Genomic DNA, 21549 nt, shown 5'->3' on the forward strand with positions numbered 1-21549 from the left:
ATTATGTTCATGATTTTATGCTTCCATTCACATGTTAAAATGCAAATTCAACTTCAAAATATATTATGTTTTCAACTTATTCATGAACATCATTTTCTTGGATAATGTTTAAGGGTAACTACACCTGCAACAAAGCACTGCACAAAAAGAAAATTTTTTTTAAAGGATCTATACGTGTTTATGGAGATTACTGTTTCCCATGCGGTGGCCTTCAACCACCTGACTTTTGTTTACATCTTGTTTTACTGCAGCTCCAGAAGCTGCTTCTGGCCACGACTAAGGGTCTCTTGTTTACATCAGAACTGATTTTCTCTCCATACAAGCATGGGAAGGCCATCGCTGTTTAAATTAGCTTGATGCAGCTTAGAATTAAGTCAACTACAGGTCAAAGGAACCTATGAAGGAACTCAGATAGCATCTCTAACTGATCTCAAAAGCAAACTAAATGCACCTGAAAGTGTGCTGAATTTGCTTATCTATAGAAGTCCTAAAAGATGTTGTTGTGAAGACAGGTTGATAAAGAGCAACTGAACTGTGTAAGTTTTGGCCAAAAACAGGTAGACAGAGGGCAAAGGACTAGTCCCCACTATTGCTTATGATTGTTCTGTAGCTGATCTTTCCCCATCACTGACTTATGCCTTGTTCTGCATGTTGCTTCTGTGTAGAGGTGTCCATCTTGGTAGGGGCAGAGTTTTGCTTCCTCCGGTCAGAGCCTCCTGTAGAGAGAACAGTGAGCAGCAAAGTAGTGACATCACCAAATCACACACTAAAACTCCTGAAAATTGTAGTCAGAGGCAGCATGGCCTAAGATTCACACTGCAGATATACAGGTATGAGGCCATAGGTACACACATTAGGAAGTGCACTGATGTTTTTAAAAGGAATTCTAGAAAAAAGGTACTTTTTCAGTGAACTACTTAGACACAATTACCATCTTTATATATTTTGTGTAACCTAGCAAATCTTCACTTTTCACAGTCTGATGGGATTTATGATTTAAGCCTATCATACATGGCTTGAATTCAAGTGATTCCTGCTGAATCAGGTACAATTTGCGCCGTGGGTGGCCCTGTCGGTACCACCAGGCTCCAAACATGCAGATTAAAAAATCCAACGTGCAGGGTGGGAAATCAGAAGCAATCACTGTTTGGGTATAACATTAATAGTGCAGTGATATTCTAAATATACAGTGTAAAAAAAATGAAAAGCTAAAGTGAACTGGTGATAAATCTCATATAATGAATTAATAAAAAGCAAAATCACTATAGTGCACCTCCCTATTCGTGTACATGGTGCAGCCATTACTGTTCTCTTTGTTAAGCTAACCCATTTTGCTGTGCAAATCCTTTCATGAATGAAATAGGTATTTGTAAAACAAAGATTGTAGATGTATAGTAAACACAGATATAAAACAACAGTTTAAAAACTGTATTAATATTAAGATAAAAACTAAACTACTTCAACTTTAATTTCTGTTTTTTAACTCACTTCTTTTAATATTACACCAAATGTCTTTGAATGAGAAACATTTGTTAAGAATACTTATCAAAACCCTTTGCATACTGTGGTTAATTATTTAAAAATATCTGAAATCCAAAAAATATATTCACGTTTCATTCCTTGTCTGGTATTATCATCAACATTCCCTTCTCAGGATTCTTCTGCTTCATCTTGGCGTTCTCAGTATAAAATAACACCGCAAAGCCACTGCATTAATCTTTTGTGGCAACGCCAACCTATATCTGTTGATAGTGATTCCTTGGTTGGGCTGCAATGTCATTCAAACCTGTCTGGCAGATTTTAAAAGGTAAAGAAATATATTAAGGCAAATGCAGCCCAATGTAATGATGATCATACAAGTGCTGAAGTCCCTGGATGCAATATTATATGTCCTTTCTGAACATTAAAATGTGCTGTGTTGAATATTTGCAGGAGCAGCCATTCACAGGTCTCTTTGCATGCTTTGGGCATATTAAAGATATGTGGTTATCTTCTAACATTTTCAGAAATCTCAATTTAAAAAAAAAACAACAACTTTTGTCTCCTATTGGCAGCTGCATTTTAACTCTAAAGCAGGCATGTCAAACTTACAGCCCAAAGGCACCTTCTGTGTGACCCTCTAAAGTTCTCCACTGCCCACTGAAAGTTCCCTTTGCTCATTGAAGCTGGTAGAAGATGGAGAAGCTGTCTCTGCAGGCAGAAGGGCGGTGAAAGAGGCATCTCCGAGGTGGTGGGGGGCAGGAGATGCAGAACATTTTTGACCCTTAAACGACAATAGAGGAGAATATAGCAAAGCCTAAAGGGACTGTCTAAAGACAGGGAGACATAAGAATGGCATATAGATTGAAGATGGTTAGCTGGTAGGGAGAAAATGAAGTGGCTGCAGGACTGTCTGTGCTCAGGTTGGCACAGAAGAAGGTGGTGGGCAGCCTCAGCAAATTCCATTACCTTAAAGCTTCCTAAGCCTGGTTAGTAAAACTTTATAAAATAGGTTTATTATCCATTAATATTTTTCAAGGTGTGTCCCGCAGAAGAAGGTGCCACTGCTTTTAAGGCCTAGGACTTCAGTCTGAGATTCTTGCAAGAGGCATGGTTATTTGTCATTAGTGAACATTATTATTTTTCTTTTTTACAGGCATGTTATGTATAAGGGGTACCTGATTCTGATTATGCCTGTTGCCTTACACAACCCTGTAATCCTGATATACAGACAGGACAGGAGATTCCATTCATGGCCCATTTTGTACCTCTTGACTCTAGACAACTTGAGGTGTGCTACTTCCTTGTACCCAGTCAGCTAGCTATTCTTAAGCTGGTCTTGCAAGTGGTAATTTCAGAGCGATCAAACTTTTGATACCATTTTTTGTCAAAATTACAAAGCAGTTGAAGACCTAAAATGGTGATTTTCGACTGACCACAAAGAAATGGGTTCATAATTGTCCTGATCGAACATGTTGGAAAAAATCTGATGGCTTTCAACAAAATTGCTTGTTTTTTCCATTTTTACTCCGTTCCAATTTAGTCTTTCCATAATCTGTATTGAAGCTATCAATTTATTACCCAGTTTTGACTTCACTTTTGTGAATTCGTTTGAGCATCAGCAAACAGACAACCTGTTCTGCATGCAGTTTGGGGCTAGGTGTGCAGACCGGGAGTAGGTGAGCAATTAGTATACATAACATTATCCCACTAGCAAATATGCAGAGACTGTAGAGGAACATTGATGAGGACCCAGTAGGATTGCACTTGCAGGCATGGTGATATTCAGAGATCTTATTCTGGTACACAGCAGTTGGTCAGCAATATGGTATACAGGTGGCTGTGCGTTACCCTAGGCCCACAGTCTTTGTTGCCTGTAAAGAAACCTGGTTTTGTTTTCATATATAAAGTTAAATATAAATATAAAGTTGCACTGGTAAATGCACTTTAATAAAAAGTGTTAGTGTACTGGAGTCAGTTCCATGTCAACATTAAGGGGTTGATTTACTAAAACTGGAGAGTGCAAAATCTGGTGCAGCTGTGCATGGTAGCCAATCAGCTTCTAACTTCTGCTCGTTAAAGTGATATTAAAGGTTCATTTTTTTTTTTTATAAACTAAAAAGCATGTCTATACTTACCTGCTGTGTGCAGTGGTTTTGCACAGAGCAGCCTGGATCCCCCTGTTCTCGGGGCCCCCACAGGCTCTCCTGGCTCCTCCTTTCTCTGTGTGTCCATTTACACATGGTGCTGCGGCCTCTTCAACACCTGAATGTCATTTAAAATGCTGACATTCCACATGTGGCTTACTAACTACAAAAAGCATTTCAGAGGTTTGTTGCACCATGATGGGACTGGAGTTAGTTTCTCGTTTGTTGCAACTTGGATTTCAGCTCAGCGTGTATGAACAGGCCTACATGTTCCAAAATACATTCTAACTTGAGCTACTTTATTAGCAATATGAAGTGCTGTAAAAAAAGAAAATAGTTCCTCCATAAAAAGTCCTGCGGTGTCATTCTTGACAAAAACACTTTGGGGAACTGACATGTTTCCCATGTGAAATAGATACATTACCATCAGTTCTACATAAGGGAATGAAGACTCATAAGTTAAGTTGCACAATTTGTCGGTCTATTTTAGTGGTCACATTCTTTTGGTAAAATGCAGAGGCACATACTCAAAAAATCCCACATTAGTTAACTACATTTAACAAGACTAAATGATTGATGGCTATCCATAATTTCAGAACTGTAAGCCATAATGAGAGTAAGAAGACTCATTTTTTTTCTACATGATTGGCAAATCTATGATTGCTGGCATACATGCCCACTACTTACTGTATAAGAACACAACCTCAGGTGGATTTTATTACTTTGATATGGATCTAACTGAAGAGACTTACCAGGAGCAGGTGGCTGCCATGTTTACTTACTATCCATACTTGTACCCTAGAAATATATATTTCTTGTATTCTGAAAGAGAACATATGGCATTGATTTACTAGAATCTTTCTAAAGGAAATGCTATTTTATGGCACTTATGGCAATAGCCTTTAAGTTGAATAACTTAGGTAGACCCCACACAGCCCAAGAAACATAAGTGATAAGTAGTTCACTGGAAACTGTGGAGCCAGATGTGGCCCTTTACTTGCCTTTTTCCGGCTCTTGGGACACGTTTCCTCCCACTGACACCAATGATGAGGCACTATTCCTCCCTGTGACACCAATGATGGGTCACTATTCCTCCCCTGACACCAATGATTGGGCTCTTCCTTCCACTGACACCAGTAATGGGGGCACTGTTTCTCCTGCTGATACCAAAGATGGGGCACTATTCCTCCCACTGAAATCAATGATGGGGTATTATTCCTCCAACTGATGCCAGTGATGGGGCACTATTCACCCTACTGACACCAATGATGGGGCACTATTCCTCCCCCTAATGACGAAGATGCACTGTTACTCCCACTGACACCAGGACAATTTCTACTTCCAATGGCCATGGTCCAGCCCCCCTAAACTCTGAAGGACAGTGAACTGGCCCTTTGTTTAGAAAGTTTGAAGACCCCTGGTATAGATCAGCAAGGTGTATTTTTATTTGGTATATGCAGAGAAATACAGCCAGTGGCCTTTCCAGTGGACTGGAATAAGTCCATTTTACAGAAGAAAAAATTGAATTGTGAATCTATTGTTTCCTGTGCTCCTTGTTTATTTTATTTTTTTTTAATAGCCATTTCATTTTTAAGTGTATAATTTTTAAATGCAACATAGCACATGTAGACCTATATGTGCTATGGCTGGCTTATTGATTTTCCACTGCCTTTTAATTTTATGGGTTTAATTGAAAATTCGGAGCCAGTTTGTGAACGGCCACTAAACAAATGATTTGCTGCTTCCAGCAGTGGGTCAATTAATTTGATGTGCTCCTTTTGAGGTGGATGCTTGAGGAGATTGTAGATGGTGGCTTCATTTTGTGTGTGTGTGCTGTACATGGTCCTTACAACATCCTAAAGATTTCATCCTTTGTCTTGCAGTGTGGGAACTTTGCTGTTCTGGTGGATCTTCATGTTTTGCCTCAAGGCACCAGTAAAGACACCAGCTGGTTTTCTGACCATGAGAAGGAGGTACAACAAAACCATTCTTACTTCAAAAGCCTTTAGCTGCAGGGAAGGAATTGGACTGGCCTGATTTGCTCAGATCTTATTTTCATTGTTACGTTGAGACTACTGTGAATTATAACTAACCTTTAACAGCTCCTAGGGGACTATTAGACATGTGTTCTGTTTCCCTTTACTTAATGACTTTTCTTTTAGTTAACTTTTTATTCTGGTCTTTGTCATAAATACGTTATTTTTCAATCGCTGCTGTGCTCCATGCTTTTTTAACTAAGCTGTCATTGAAGCAAAAATTTTTTTAGTTTAATGTTAATTTACATGTATCATCAATCCATTTTAAATATAGTGAATTTTTATAGTGATAGAAATTCTATAACCTGCTTTATTTATACGTTAAAAACAATAAATTAAATAATGGGTGGAGGAATTGGTGATGAAAAATATAGGTGAGGATAGCATTATTAACACTGAGCTGAATTTTCAGTCTAAACGTTCAGCTTTAGGCTAGGACTATACAGGCAATTTTAATCTATTGTGGCTGAGAGATTAACCACTTGTTGATGGTTGTTTCACCAGCAGCACATTCATTTTAGTTCTATGCCACAGAGGTGACTGGCAACAAGTGGTTAGATCTCTCTATATTAAAATTGCCCCTTAGATATATACAGTATAGTTCTACGTATATTTAAGGTGTTGGTCATATGACATATGGCTATTGAGAACCCACTCACACACAGAGCAATGTAATATAATGCATTAATTTTATTTAGCACACAAATGCACATGCACTCAGATGTGGTGACGGCATTAGTTTTCTATTTTAGGCTTTAGTTTAATTTTTACCTGTTGATTCAAAAGTCTTCTTTTCTTTCAATTTCCTTCAAAGTGAAACTTCACTTAAAATCAAAAATTCTGCTCATTATCCTCCTCCATCCCTCCTCAGCCACTAATTTAAACATTTTGTTTTGCTTGTGAGGGTACCTATATCTGGTAGGACCCCGCTTTCACCTCTGCTCTGTGAGTAGAGCGGAAGCTCTGCCTCCCCCTCTCTGCCTGCAATCCTCTGGGACACGTCAAAGGTCCCAGGAGACTGTGGTACCTTTCGGAAAGTGTATCGTGTCTTGCGCATGCACAGTGGGGAATCAGATGTGAGCCAGCAGGAAGTCACAGCCGACTTTCCACATTCAAGATGGCTGAGCTTCTCTGATTTGGCTGAAGTGGATAGGCAGATGGATGGCATTGTGATCTTTGACTACCTGTGGATGGCTGAGCAGCGTTTAGCCCGACTTAATTTTGTTTTGGAAGTGGGAATGGAAAACCTTGTCCCACTGCCAGAACACAACGCTGTATACTGTCTAAAGCTACACATACAGTTTATACAATGCACAGCTGCTGTACCTTTTAGTGAAGGTAATAGTATGATTGGACCAGCTTGGTCCAAACACACCATTTAAACTTCACTAAAAGTGGAGGTCAGCTCTAAGTCAAGGATTTTTACTTTTTTTGTAAATGTATTTATCATATACTGTATGTTTTTATAACCTGTTTTTGTTGTGTCCTGTTTTTTGTACACAATCCTTTGATTTGCTATTTGCTAGTTTCCTGATTAGCACATTTAAACCACAATGTACACCTGTATCCACATTCAAGAAATAAAATTGACAATGCAAGCTACAAGGTACACTTTTAAATCTCATGACAATGAAGGCAGAAATGCTAAAGTTTAGCTATGACTAAGCCGTATCTCCAAAATGTGTAAGCCATTTTATATGCACATTTTACTCGCTCAATAAAGTTTATTATTCGGGAAGACAAGTGTCAGCTATACCAGTCCTCATCATCCAGAAATGCTAAAGTGGTTCATTATAATGACAATAAATCCCTGCATTCAAATAGCAAGTGCTCAGTATTGATAGGTATTAACCCAAGATTAAGGTATCTACATCCTAATTATATATTTAGATATATTTGAATAGATAATTAAGAAAACCCTGCAGACGTGTATATATATATATATATATATATATATATATATATATATATATATGTTCTTTTTATGAGAAAAACACAAAGTAAAAAAACAAAAATCACCGGTTTGTATTATCACTAATGCAGAGTAATGTTCTCTCCCAAGGAGTAGACATTGGTTATAGGAAAGGGGTCAGCGTATCCAGTAGGTGTCCAGACATCAAGTCATAAATTTAGTGGGATAATTGTCTGGCCATCTGACTGTCTTCCCTAAAGCAATGTACTCTGACACTTTGATGATAACACCACTGACTTTATAATCCATTTTAAGCTGTCAGGTTAACTGAGATGACCAATTTGTTCTGGGTTGTAGGTTTAATGAACTGCTTTACACAGGTGTACTAGTATTTGCCAGTAATTTGTATTGTTTTGTTAGTTTTGGCTAAGTGACCACCCAGAGTAAAATTAGTTTTCATTACAAATATTTTCAGATTGTTGACCATCTATAGGTCAGTTCACGGATGTCATTATTTACTGAAGCTGCCTTCTTTAAACAGAAGCTTTCTTCATAAATCCACTTATTGGACAGTCAAAAAAAAAAAAATAAGATGACCAACAACCTTTCTGGAGGATTCCAGCTGAATTTCTTAATGGCTGATATATTTATTATTATTATTATTATTATTATTATACAAGATTTAGATAGCGCCAACAGTTTGCTCAGTGCTTTACAATATAAATATTTTGGATACCTTGTGTTTGTCCTGTTGATTTTTTTCAATAATAAAAATCTGGATTTGATTTTTTTATCCAGCTTGGGCATCTTTACTAATGGCAAGAGCAGGCCCTACAATGTGGGGCCATTTAATGCCCTGTGTACAAACATACATCATAGGCAATATAAGCATGTATATTCGTCCCCTGCATTGTCAGAGCTGAGAATTTGATACTTGGTAACTAGATTTACCTTATCCTGTTTATCCTGATTGCCATTGTAATCAGCTTAGCATGGGGTTGGGAGAAGGTTTAGCAGTTTTTTTTATAGTTTTGGATACAGTGGAGATAGATTAGATTTCTGACTGTTATCCTGCTAACTAGATTCACCTTATCCTTTTTATCCTGATTACCATTGTCACTAAAACAGGAAGTGAAGGGAAATCCCACATTTTTGAGTTGGGAGATAACAAGCGGAAATCTTCAACAGGTACACCTAATAGGAGAATTCCTGTTATTTTATAGGAGTTTCCATACACTTGGTGCTGAGTTTCTGGGATAGTAAATGAAGATAAATATCCCCAATGTGGCATAAACAGCAAAAATAATTTTATAGGCTTATTAACCTTCTTCTAAACCAAAGTGAGAAAAAATGTTTTGTGTATATGTATACTTTACTACAACCCAAGATGTAGGTCTTGATAATGCTATATTGATACCTTACATCTCCAAATTTGCCACATGGAACTCTTCATAGAGCTACTCTGGTAGCTCTAAGTTTACCATATTGCAAGCGGGTTTGGTCCACTCGCAGTACGCCACTTGTCTTTTACATCCCGTTCTGCAAGGAGGGCTACCACAGCCTTCTCTTGTGAGTCCAGGGTAGCTTGATGATGCAATCTCAGTGAGTAGATCCTTGAAAATATAGGCTCACAGGAAAAAGAGGTCTGGCACTGCATCGCAGAGTGGTGAGTCTGTGGGAGACAGTACTAGAGAGAGAGGATGTATTGCAGCTGGAGCTCCTTTTATATTTTTTTACAGTTGCTGGGATTTTAATAATGTGCCTAAGCTGGACTTGGGCTTCAAGGTAGACAATAAGGGTTATTGCTAAAACTGCTCTAACTTTTTGCACGGTTTCATTGTAAATGACTTCTGATTCAAGTTTTGGCAGATCTTGCAAGGTCCATGGCACAATGTAAATCTTGAGAGCAAAGAAATGACTTACCTGCTGCTATGGTGTCACTTCTTTTCTGGTCAAACCAATGAGGTTGTCCCTCAGGGAAATTTTGTATATACAAGCCCATAGAAGCAGGTAAGTGTTCTATTTAGCACTTGAGTTGTCAGCAGTGACAAGATCCATAGTCTGACATGAGCCTAAAGCTATTGTGGCCACCAACACATTGTGTTTAAAGAAAACTTGTTTTTTAATAGTCACATCTGTACATCTGTATTTTGATTATCTATGTTATTTGCCATATTCATGTGATTATTGTACTTTTCAGGAAGTCTGTACATTACTGAGAGACACAATTGATTCCAGAGTGAGGCAGCATATTGAAAGCCGTAGACAGCAGGGTCAGGTGAAGCTCAAAGAGCACACACAAGCCAATCCATTGTTTCTGAAAGGTGAGTTCTCATCTGTTTCAATACAACAGAAAACATAGTCATTGTTCTCAATACCTTCTCTGCAGTGTTTTCTATAATGATTATTACATGCTGTTAAAATGGCATTTGTTTGTTGGAACAAATCAGCTCTGCAGTAGCGCATACAAATCCTAGCCATATAATATCTGGATGGCTTAAAATCAAATTAAAGGTTAGTTTGGCTATACTTCTCCTGTGGCTAACAGGGTGCAGTTCCTTTTGAACTCTTGTTACCCATTTTCAGCCAATAGCAGGCTAAAGCCCATTGTTAGCTGACATCACTCAGCCAGTCCAAGCTTGCAAAAGATCCCAACTTCTAAGCTGGGATCCACCCAGATGCCTGGACCGGCAGTTGGCTCAACCTCTCAGTGAGCCGCGGGGAGCCTGACCCAGCCGCTCCTTCATTCTCCACAGTGTCATACTCCAATGAGAGCTGGAAGGGCAGAGTAGAGAGCCAGTGACTGACAGTCACTAACTCTCTGCTCATTGCAGGCTGAGAACTGAGAGATCAGTGGTGTTTGTTTCCTCAGTTCTGAGTCTTAGAAGCTGCAAGGGACAGATGCAGCATCAGACCTATGCTGCAACCACTTATGTAAGTATGATTTAAAAAAAACAACAAAAAAAACATACTTCTCTTTTAAGTTCATTAAGTCCCTTATGAAAGGATAAAGTATAATATTAGCATAACCTATAAGACTCCTAGATTTAGTGATGTCACTTTTAGGGTCCATTCATACCAGCTAGCAGTTTATAGCGCAGCAATAAATGAACTTTATTGAAATATCACACAGACATTTCATAGAATTCAATTGGCCTCCGAGCTGGGCGAAGTGATGTGGTGCCAAAAAAAGTAGTGCTTGCACTACTTTTTTTCAGCGCACTGTGCCTGCCCACCACTGCAACACAGTGGTGTGAATTGGGCATTAGGTACAGTTGTGTCCAAAATTATTCAACCCCCACTGAAATTGAGTGTTTTGGCCAGTTTGACATTGCTTTTGATCATTCAGTCATCTTGCTTACATTTACATTAAAGAGGCACTTGTAGGTCAGACAAATATAACATAACAGTTATAATGAAATAACCACAAATGTCTTTTCTGTGCTCACAGCATTATCAGTTTTATTCAACCCCCAAGTGACATTCAATCTTAGTACTTAGTACAGCATCCTTTTACAGTTATAACAGCTTTTAAACGTGAAGCATAGCTTGACACAAGTGTCTTGCAGCGATCTACGGGTATCTTCGCCCATTCTTCATGGGCAAAGGCCTCCAGTTCAGTCACATTCTTAGGCTTGCGCACTGCAACTGCTTTCTTTAAGTCCCACCAGAGGTTCTCAATCGGATTTAAGTCTGGTGACTGCGATGGCCACTCCAAAATGTTCCAGCCTTTCCTCTGCAACCATGCTCTAGTGGACTTGGAGGTATGCTTGGGATCATTGTCCTGTTGAAAGGTCCAACGTCTCCCAAGCCTCAGGTGTGTGACGGACTGCATCACGTTTCCATCCAATATCTCCTGGTACTGAAGAGAATTCATGGTACCTTGCACACGCTGAAGCTTCCCTGTACCTGCAGAAGCAAAACAGCCCCAAAGCATGATTGACCCTCCACCATGCTTCACAGTAGGCAAGGTGTTCTTTTCATCATAGGCCTTGTTCTTCCTCCTCCAAACATAGCGTTGATCCATGGGCCCAAACAGTTCTAATTTTGTTTCATCAGTCCACAGAACACTATCCCACAACTTTTGTGGTTTGTCCACATGGCTTTTGGCATACTGCAGTCGACTCTTCTTATTCTTTGGAGACAGCAAGGGGGTACGCCTGGGAGTTCTGGCACGGAGGCCTTCATTACGCAGTGTGCGTCTTATTGTCTGGGCTGAAACTTCTGTACCCACATCTGACAAATCTTTTCTCAGTTCCTCAGCAGTCACACGGGGACTTCTCTCCACTCTACGCTTCAGGTAGCGCACAGCAGTCGAAGTCAGCATCTTCTTTCTGCCACGACCAGGTAGCGTTTCAACAGTGCCCTTTGCCTTGAATTTGCGAATGATGCTTCCTAAGGTGTCTCTTGGTATGTTTAACATCTTTGCAATCTTCTTATAGCCATTGCCCTTCCTGTGAAGAGAAATCACCTCTTCTCTTGTCTTCCTGGACCATTCTCTTGCCTTCACCATGTTTGTAACCACACCAGTAAATGTCTAGAAGGAGCTGAGTATCACAGTCATTTTAAAGCTGCCTAATTGGTGCTTATTATGCTTGATTGCTGCTCGGTGACATCCACAGGTGTTTTCAATACCTGATGGAAAGCACCTGTATGAACCTCTGTTCTTCAGAGTGGTAGTCTTTAAGGGGTTGAATAATTGTGGCAATGAAGAAACCACATAAGAACCATTTACTACTGTATTACATAAACAATTGATGTCATTTTAGTTGCATTTGGGTAGTTACAACGTCCTTGTAGGATTTGATTCTGAATACAATTCCAAATGTACACTATAGTCCCTAAACCCCTTTACAGCATTGGGGGTTGAATAATTTTGGACACAACTGTATCTGGGCTATCCTTAGACATGATATCCCTGTCAACTAATCTGGTAAAAAAAGAATTGTATTGATATAAACAGTATGTCTGTGGACACTTTGCAACTTGTGTGGAAACCATCTGAGCAGCTGGTCGCTGAAGAGAAATTGGAGTTTACAGAAATTTAGCACTTAGGGTGGGCTCAGGGCATACGTATGTAAACTGCTACTTTCTTACCCTGGCAAACAACCCACAACTGTATCCATTCAAAGAAAGATTTGAAATAGCTTGGTTGAGCAAGTATCTCTGGTTACCCTCTTACATTCGTTTTCCATTCATCTGGCACCCAGCTGTTTGGGGCCCTTTGGTTCATCCTACAAGCATCTAGCCGAATTAGAATGTCATGCTACAATGATTTTTATAATGCCGTGATAACTATATAGTTAGTGAGATTACTTCTAAAGCAGCAGTAACCAAATAAGGTAGCCTTTCTTCTTTTTACCCCTGAGCAACCCTTGAAATAATTTTCGTTTTCTCAAGGAACCCCTTCTAAAGAAGATAATATCTACAGCTCATGGTTCATTAGTATGATCAATAATTTGAAGAAAGTTTTAAATAAAATAATTGTTGTGGTGTACCTAGCATATTTGACACCCAGGGCAGATCATTCATTTTTTTATCAACCCCTTACAAAATGTATTATTTTCAGTAATATTCATGAAATAAATAAATAAATCAAATGTGACATTTCTGCAGAAAAGAAATGCATACAGTAAAAACTGTATTGTCCACTAACATTGGTGGTCAGTGTGGAAGTGAGCTCTTACATGGTAGCTATAGGAAAATTTTCTCCTTGCATTGGTGGTCAATATAGGTGGGAGATCAGCTCAGCTGTGTTCACTGCTCAAGGAATCCCTGGCAACCTTAGGAAGAACCCTGGGGTTCCACGGAACCCAGGTTGAGAAATACTGAACTAAGGTGTGCTCAGGCTTATACAACCTGAAGGCTCTATCCTTAATACTCTTATGGTCAAGTCTGGCAGCAGATACAGTTCCTGTACATTTGTACAGCTGTGGACCTAGACTGCAGAGGACTTCTGTGAAGAGAGACAGTTTTTCCCTACGGTGCTCTGTGTTTCCATATACTGTATATGCATTTACTTTTGCTGAAATGGCATCTAATAGGGTATTTTGCCTTCACCCAATACTGTATATTTTGAGTCTTCCAGCAAAGCTGTACATTTTATCTTTGTTTCCTGCCTAAAAATAGATTCATCTGCACTTGCAGCAGCACCTTGGTCATCACTTTTATGTTTGATCATTTTGGTCTTCAGTTCAATGTTTGATCACTTTGGTCTTCACTTCGATGTTTCATCACTTTGATGTTTTCAGCAGCAGATGACGTAAAGTGTATGCAAACCACAACAGTCAACTCCTCTAATTTGCTCCTCTTTGGTCTGTTTAACATACCATTGAAAACATTTTGTTATATTAACTTGAAAAGCGCAAAAAGTAAAAAAACATTTTGCCCTCCTGGTTCTTATCTTGGACTACAGAATGTGAAAGTGGGAGTGATTGAGTAATTTAGCAAATAACAAGTGGGAGGGCTGACATCTTAAGTCCACAACAATGCTGTGTTTTGTTAGGCCACGACAGGACTTGGTGGTTCTAAAAGCAGAAAGTTTTTACCTTAATGCATTCTATGCATCAAGGTAAAAACCTTCTGTGTACAACCCCCCAGCCCCCACTCATCCATACCTGATCCTGATATCGATCCAGCGCTGTACCTAAGAGCAGCATCGCTTAGTTCAGAGGCAGAAATAGGATCCATTAGCTCCTGTTGCTGTCAATCACAGACAGTGAGAAGGGGAGGGGGGGGTGATAGAGATGAGCCACACTCTGTGTGTCACACAGAGCGCAACTCAGGAGTGAGCCTACAGGAAGTGCCCCCATAGCAAGTGGCTTGCTATGGGGGCAGTTAGCAGGGGGGAGGGGCCAGAAGCATCGGTGGGGGGACCCGATAAGAGGAGAGTCAGGGCTGCTCTGTGCAAAACCATGGCACAGAGCAGGTAAGTATAGCATGTTTGTTATTTTAAAAAAAATCCCTTTACAATCACTTTAAGAGCTTAGCGAATTTCTGGCATATCAACAGAAAATTTTGTGTACTTGCAGGGACTTTAAAGGGATAAAACACAGGAAATTGTGAATGTATTGCAGAGATGTACTACAGATTTTTTTGTTTTGACATTTACTTCAATCCAGTATCTCAGTTTCTCAAGTATACCTGTATTCAAATGGAATATTCTAATGTAATGGTAGAGTGCTGGGAAGCACTGATCCTGTTTCCAGGAGCATGCCTGTCTTGAAAAACCATCCTTTCTGCGAAAATGCCTGGTATTTTCATAAACATTTCCACCATTGTTGGAGGTGAAACTATAAAGATCAATTGAAATCTCACACTTTTTTTTCCTCTCTTCATAGTCTTGTACTGCATGTTATAATTTCTGATTGATTTTAGCTTTGAAAATAGCCTAAAATACCTTTCGATTGACATTTAACACTTACCACTCCCCTCCTTGGCTGTGATCTGCCCAGCACTATTGCCGAAATTCTGATGACAAGTGTGTTCTGCTGCACAGGTACAGGATTTTAAATGGCAGTCTCATTAAGCAACAGTTTCCTGTGTTCCCGACCTGTTCTAAAGCACATTTTTCTGACTTTGTCCGCAGAGCAGTACGGCACAGTTGTTAAAACAGAACTTTGCTGCATCTGAGCACCACAAACCAAAAATGCTGTTTCATTAATTTTTAATATTCAAAAATCACCTGTTCATGCATGTCTCCATGCTTTATTTTGCTAAGAAATCATGTTAAAAAAAAACCCCTAGCATTTCTGGCCGTGGCCATCTTGAGTAAAGGCAGATTATTCATGTAGCATTTATTTCCAGGAATCCATGTGCCCTTAGCTCATGCAAGCCTGAGGGTGTGATTATCTAAGAAAATCCCTGCTCACCTCTTCAAGACTCCTGGGATGTATGACATCATTTGCCTAGGCCTGCAAACCAGGAAGTAACTAAAAGAATGTTAAAAAAAAAAAATATTTTAAACAAGTAAATATTATGACAAATGCCTTGCCTGACCCCTGCCCTTTTCACCAACTCGTGACAAAGGACTGGCCAATCTCACCCCCACGCTGTCTCTTACGTAACAATGCCACTTTCAGCTGCACCCTGCACAAAGATTTTCCAGCTCACGGAACCACAATCTAGATGACAGCAGAAATAAGAAATTAACTCTTTAAGCTACCACCACCACCTTTTAACTGAGAAGGCGGAAACGCACAATCTTAGCAAGAACAAATATGAAAAATAAACGCCTGTACACACACTGTCACCACAGACAAGTATATTCAGAGATTTGTCATATACAATAGCACTCTTCAAGAGACAGGTATTCTTTAGTTTGCATTAAAAGACTTAGAGATAATTTCAACTCTTTTCCAAATATAGTTTAATAGTGAAATAAAATATTAACAGAAAAATAGATGTTACAAAGAAATAAAGAGATATAAAGCAACAGGATATTAAAAAGGAGTTGAAATGAAGAATATTTGAAAAGTCCTTGGCTTTAGCAGAGTCCAATTGACCAAGCAAAAACAGTTCAGTGGCTTTCTCAAGTCGAGTTCGGTGTTCCTTGGTTGATGTTAAAACAAGAGCTGTCAAATCTGCTTGTAACCTCTTTTTTTATCTGACATCAAGGAGGGTGATGACAGAGGCCATCTGACCAATTACCCAGTTTAAGGGGTGGTGGCTTGGAGGTCACCACGTATATGACTGTATCTTGAGCCTCCCATACACACAGTTTTATACTAATATTAATATCTTCCTCTATGTGTAGGTTGCATTCTGGAAACTGGTAATTTATTGTTCAGCGTTATATTTTGTGCCCAGGGATACCAAACAGAGTATTTTGGATGGGTCTGTCACTCAGGAGATAGGTGACTGCTATCTCCCCTCGTATGTTCTAGCTTAGTCCTGTATGACCTTGATTTGTTTGGTATGATATTCCCCATTCAAAAATATACTTAATATTAATGTGTCTTGGTCCTGTTGGATTTTATGAATAGTGCGTGGATTTTGTTAAGTTGTAAAGTGGGCAAAGGTCTCGGAGAGATTGTCCCACACCTGGCTGCTTTCTGTGTAGACATTTTATGGCACACTATGTGTTCCTAGAGCTTTAATTGCCTGAAGTATTTTTCATATTTTTAGGTCACATATTTTTAGGTCACTTTCAATCCTCTCCGGAAAGCGAAAAGCTGTAGGAATTTTTATGGTCAGTAGAAACTAACAGGCCAGGGCTCCTGCCAGGACTCGATTAGCTGTTGACAGGTGTGACCAAGCCCTGTGTGCTGGTGTCTGCTGTCCTTAAGTTGAGATAGCAGACTCTTTTGATGTGTGTTAAAAGTTAATGCTATGAATTCCATAGATTGCAGGAGGAGGGAGGGGGTAAGATCACTGGGCTCATGAAAAAAATGGCTGAGAACTGAACAAGATAGATGTCGCCTACAGCTTCCATGTGCCTAATGCACACACAACCATTACAAATATGATATATTTTCCTATCTATTTACCAATGCTAGCAGCATAAGGATTACAAATAATCAATGTTGAGAGGTTGAAGTTCTACTTTAAGGTAAGCAGGTGGTTATAGCAGAAAAAGAAGAAAGATCCAGTTCAGGTTTTTGGGTTTTTTTTTAAGTTCTTGCCTTGTTGCAGGAACATAGACTAAACAACATTATATGAGTATACAGTATATGTTTTCAGAAAGAAGGAATCTTAGCTGTATTTCAAAATGATCTGTTAAAAAATAAAAGAAGGCAAATCATCTAAATTTTATCCCATTGTTTCGTTCTCCTTTAAATACAAATATTTTATGAAACTAAAAATAGAACTAAAAGCAAAACTTTTTTTCAGTTTGGATAGAATAAGGGAGAGTTATAATCCCTGTCAGGATCTTTTTTCTTGCCACTGTGTTCCTTTGGGGATATTTCCTTTTCCTTCCTGTTCCATAAGTAGGAGGAAATCTCCCCAAAGTGAGGGAATCTCTGCTTGTCACCAGAACTAGTGCCCCATTGGAGAATTTCACCTCTATTGCTGTTCTGAAGACAACCCAAAATTTGGGAATTACTTTCACTTTCGGTCATAAAGGTAAATAGGACATATAAAGAGGGTGAGATTCCCCAACAGGGGCACAGTCAACAATAATTACCTGACAGGTGTTCTAGTCACTCTCCACTCCATCCAAAACCACAAAAAAGTTTTACCTTTAGTTATATCTTAAAGACATAGTTCACCTATACCAAAAACTGTCTATGCAGATCAGGGTGCCTGTAGATAAAAACAAACTGTACAGCTTTGACCAAAGCTAAATATTGCCCTTGCAATATTTATGGTGTAGGCCATTTGTATACCTCCTGAAGCCTGATCAAAAAACTCCCAGAGATGGCATTATCTGGTCCTGCTAGGATGTTGCTAAGAGACTCCTAGCGCTTACTGTTCACATTCACTATAACAGGAGTGAACACTCAAATGCTGAGCTTAGAGCTACTGTATCAGGAAAGAGAACGTGCATGTGAGGGGGTTTGAATCAGAGAAGGAGCACGCACCTGAGATGGTGGAGGTATGTAAATGGACTACACCTAGAGCAAAGGCATTATGCAACTTTGGTCAAAGCAGCACAGTTAGTTTTTTATCTACAGACATTCCATACCAGATTTATTTATTGTTTATTTAAGTTACATAGTTTACGTTTAATTTGTATAGCGCCAATTTATGCAGCACTTTACTTGCTAACAGAACTAAATATTAATGTGAAAAACATTTTTTCTTTTATCTTTGTGACATTTAGAAACTACTATGGGTATGTTCTGTGTTTTACATAATTATGGTTTTGTTCTGAAATAATAACAGAACAAGTAATTGTTTTAAGAACTTGGTTAGTGGTCTGTTGTACACGGCATGAATGAAACAATTGTAATTTAAAAGATGGATTTCATTGTTGTAGCGTGCAGTGCCACTTTTCTGGGGCAAGTTAAACCAGCACTGATCATTTTCAGAAACTAGATTTACAGTGTATATTACGGGACTTCGCAAAATACATGAAACTGTTGTATGGGACTGTCTTGTATATGAAAGGGTAGTTCTCAGAAGATTTTGGGTTTAAGAATGATTGGATTGCAGTTTTTCCGGACATTAGACATGCTTATGTAGTCTGTGAACTTTAAATATAAAAGTGTTAAAAAGGAAGCCAACAAAATGACTTATTCTGTGGAATGCAAGCAAACAATTATACTTATTATTACTAATACAGGTTCTGATTGATCTTCAGCAATTTTGTTACTCTACAATGTGTCTTTCTTGGATACTACTATAGACAGTTGATGGTTACTATAGTAGCCTACATTTAGTCTTAAAATGTGTTGCAGTGTGTATTTGAAGGTCATCTGTGCATACTTTTAGTTTATCGATTTATTACAGGTACTTTTTTTTTTTTGCATATTTGTCACACTTAAATTATTCAAATTATCAAACAAATGTTATTATTACACAAAAATAACCCGAGTAAGTACAATATGCAGTTTTTAAATGATGATTTCATTTATTAAGGGAAAAAATCTGTCCAAACCTGCCTGGCCCTATGTAAAAAACTAATCTCTCCTCCCTTCACTTTTTTTGCTAAATGATGAGTGAGCTGTGATTAACCACATTTTTTGGAAAGCTGAGTTAAATTTCACTTTCTACATCCAGGACTGATTACTGCCAGACCTGTTGAATCAAGAAATCACATAAACAGGAGCTTTCTGACAAAGTGAAGCACGCTAAAAGATCTCAAAAAGCAACACATCATGCCATGATCTAAAGAGATTCAAGAACAGATGAGAAACAAAGTAATTGACATGTACCAGTCTGGAAAAGATTACAAAGCCATTTCTAAGGCTTTGGGACTCCAGTGAACCATAGTGAGAGCCATTATCTACAAAAAAAGAAAACTTGGAACAGTAGTGAACCTTCCCAGGAGTGACTGTCCCACAAAAATTACTCCAAGAGCATGACGATGACTCATTCAGGAGGTCATAAAAGAACCCAGAACAACATCTAAAGAACTGCAGGCCTCACTTGCCTCAGTTAAGGTCAGTTAAGGTCAGTGTTCATGATTCAACAATAAGAAAGAGACTGGGCAAAAATAGCGTCCATGGGAGTGTTCCAAGGTGAAAACCACTGCTGACCAAAAAGAACACAAAGACTCATCTTACATTTGCCAAAAAAAATCTTACTTATCCCCAACACGTTTGGGAGAATATTCTGTGGACTGATGGGATAAAAGTTGAACTTTGTGGAAGGTGTGCATCCCATTACATCTGGCATAAAACGAACATAGAATTTCATAAAAAGAACATCATACCAACAGTCAAACATGGTGGTGGTAGTGTGATGGCCTGGGGCTGCTTTGCATCTTCAGGATCTGGACAACTTGCCATAATTGATGGAACCATGAATTCTGTGCTCTACCAGAAAATCCTGATGGACAATGTCCGGCCGTCAGTTCATGACCTCAAACTCATTATGCAGCAGGGCAGTGATCCGAAATACACCAGCAAGTTCACCTCTGAATGGCTCAAAAAAAACAAAACAAATTTAAGGTTTTGGAGTGACCTAGTCAAAGTCTGGGCTTAAATCCAATTGAGATGCTGTGGCATGACCTTAAACAAGGCTGTTCATGCTCAAAAACTCTCTAATTTGGCTGAATTAAAATAATTCTGCAAAGAGTGGGCCAAAATTCCTCCACAGCGATGTGAAAGACTTATTCCCAGTTATCACAAATGCTTGATTGCAGTTGTTGCCGCCAAGGGTGGCACAACCAGTTATTAGGTTTAGGGGGTAATTACTTTTTCACATAGGGCCAGACAAGTTTTGACAGCTTTTTTCCCTTAATAAATTAAATCATCGTTTAAAAACTGCATTTTGTATGTAAGCGAGCTATCTTTGTGTAATATTAAAATTTGATTGATGATCTGAAACATTTAAGTGTGACAAATACGCAAAAAAAATCAAGAAGGGGCAAATACTTTTTCACAGCACTGTATATATATATATTGTGCATTTACATCAGTCCCTGTCCTCAAAGAACTTACAATCTAAGGTCCCTGACTCACATTCATACATACTAGGACAAATTTAGACTGGAGACAATTAACCTACTACCATGTCTTTGGAGTGTGGGAAGAAAATTCCCGGAGGAAACCCACACAAGCTTAGGGAGAACATGCAAACTCCAGGCAGATGGTTGGGATTTGAACTGACGACCCTAGTGCTGCTAGGCGGAAATGCTAACCACTTATCCACTATACTACTTTTGGAATGTTTTATCTCAAGTTAACTGTTTAAAAATATTTTCAAAAGTTATTTTTAAAATAACTTATTTGCTGTGGATTCTTCTTTTTTTCTAACTTCTAAAAGGGGAACAGGATGGTTTTAGGGAAGGATGTGGTCATAACCTGATGGTTTTTTCCTCAACTGTCTGGGATAAAAGGACCAACTAGGTAGTTTCAAAGCTTTACAGCACGGTATAATGTAGGGAGTACCTGATAAAACTGCCAAGGGAAAATTCTGCCTTAGTATGCCCAATACACTAGTAGAATTTTGTTTGAAAATGTTTATTTTCCAAACGTTTATTTGATTTTCTAATCCTTAGTGAGGTCATATCGTTGTCGTTTTTGAATGCAGTAACAAGAAAATTCAATGAACATGATGGAGATTTTTCTCAAACAAATGCATTTCCTAACAGTTTATGTGGTTTTCAGGAAATTTCATTTGCTCCAAAATCGAAAATCAAAATTATTTTTAAGCCTGTTGGTTTTATTACCTGTACTGTAGAGATTTGTTTGTACTAACATTCGTATGAAAATCTACCAATGCGTGGTCAGCTTTAATACACAGAGGAGTCTGCAACAGGAATCCATTACATTGTATATGTGTATGTTAAAGCAGGGGTGTCAAACTCAATTTTTCTGCAGGCCACATCAGCATTATGGCTGCCCTCAAAGGGCTGGTTGTATCT

The 21549-nt window shown here is 38.8% G+C and overlaps 1 protein-coding gene across 1 annotated transcript in view; it reads left to right on the top strand.

Annotated features, from left to right (window-relative positions):
* Nucleotides 1–21549, top strand: part of SLX4IP (SLX4 interacting protein) — a 180671-nt gene that overhangs the window by 47844 nt on the left and 111278 nt on the right. The window contains exons 4-5 of the mRNA XM_089690101.1: nt 5510–5599; nt 9775–9898. Of these exons, the coding sequence (XP_089546227.1) occupies nt 5510–5599; nt 9775–9898 (214 nt within the window). The remainder of the gene's footprint in view (nt 1–5509; nt 5600–9774; nt 9899–21549) is intronic.

Source organism: Staurois parvus, unplaced genomic scaffold, assembly GCF_062004578.1.
Source record: "Staurois parvus isolate SC_StPar_1 unplaced genomic scaffold, SC_StPar_1.0 ptg000516l, whole genome shotgun sequence".
NCBI lineage: Eukaryota > Metazoa > Chordata > Amphibia > Anura > Ranidae > Staurois > Staurois parvus.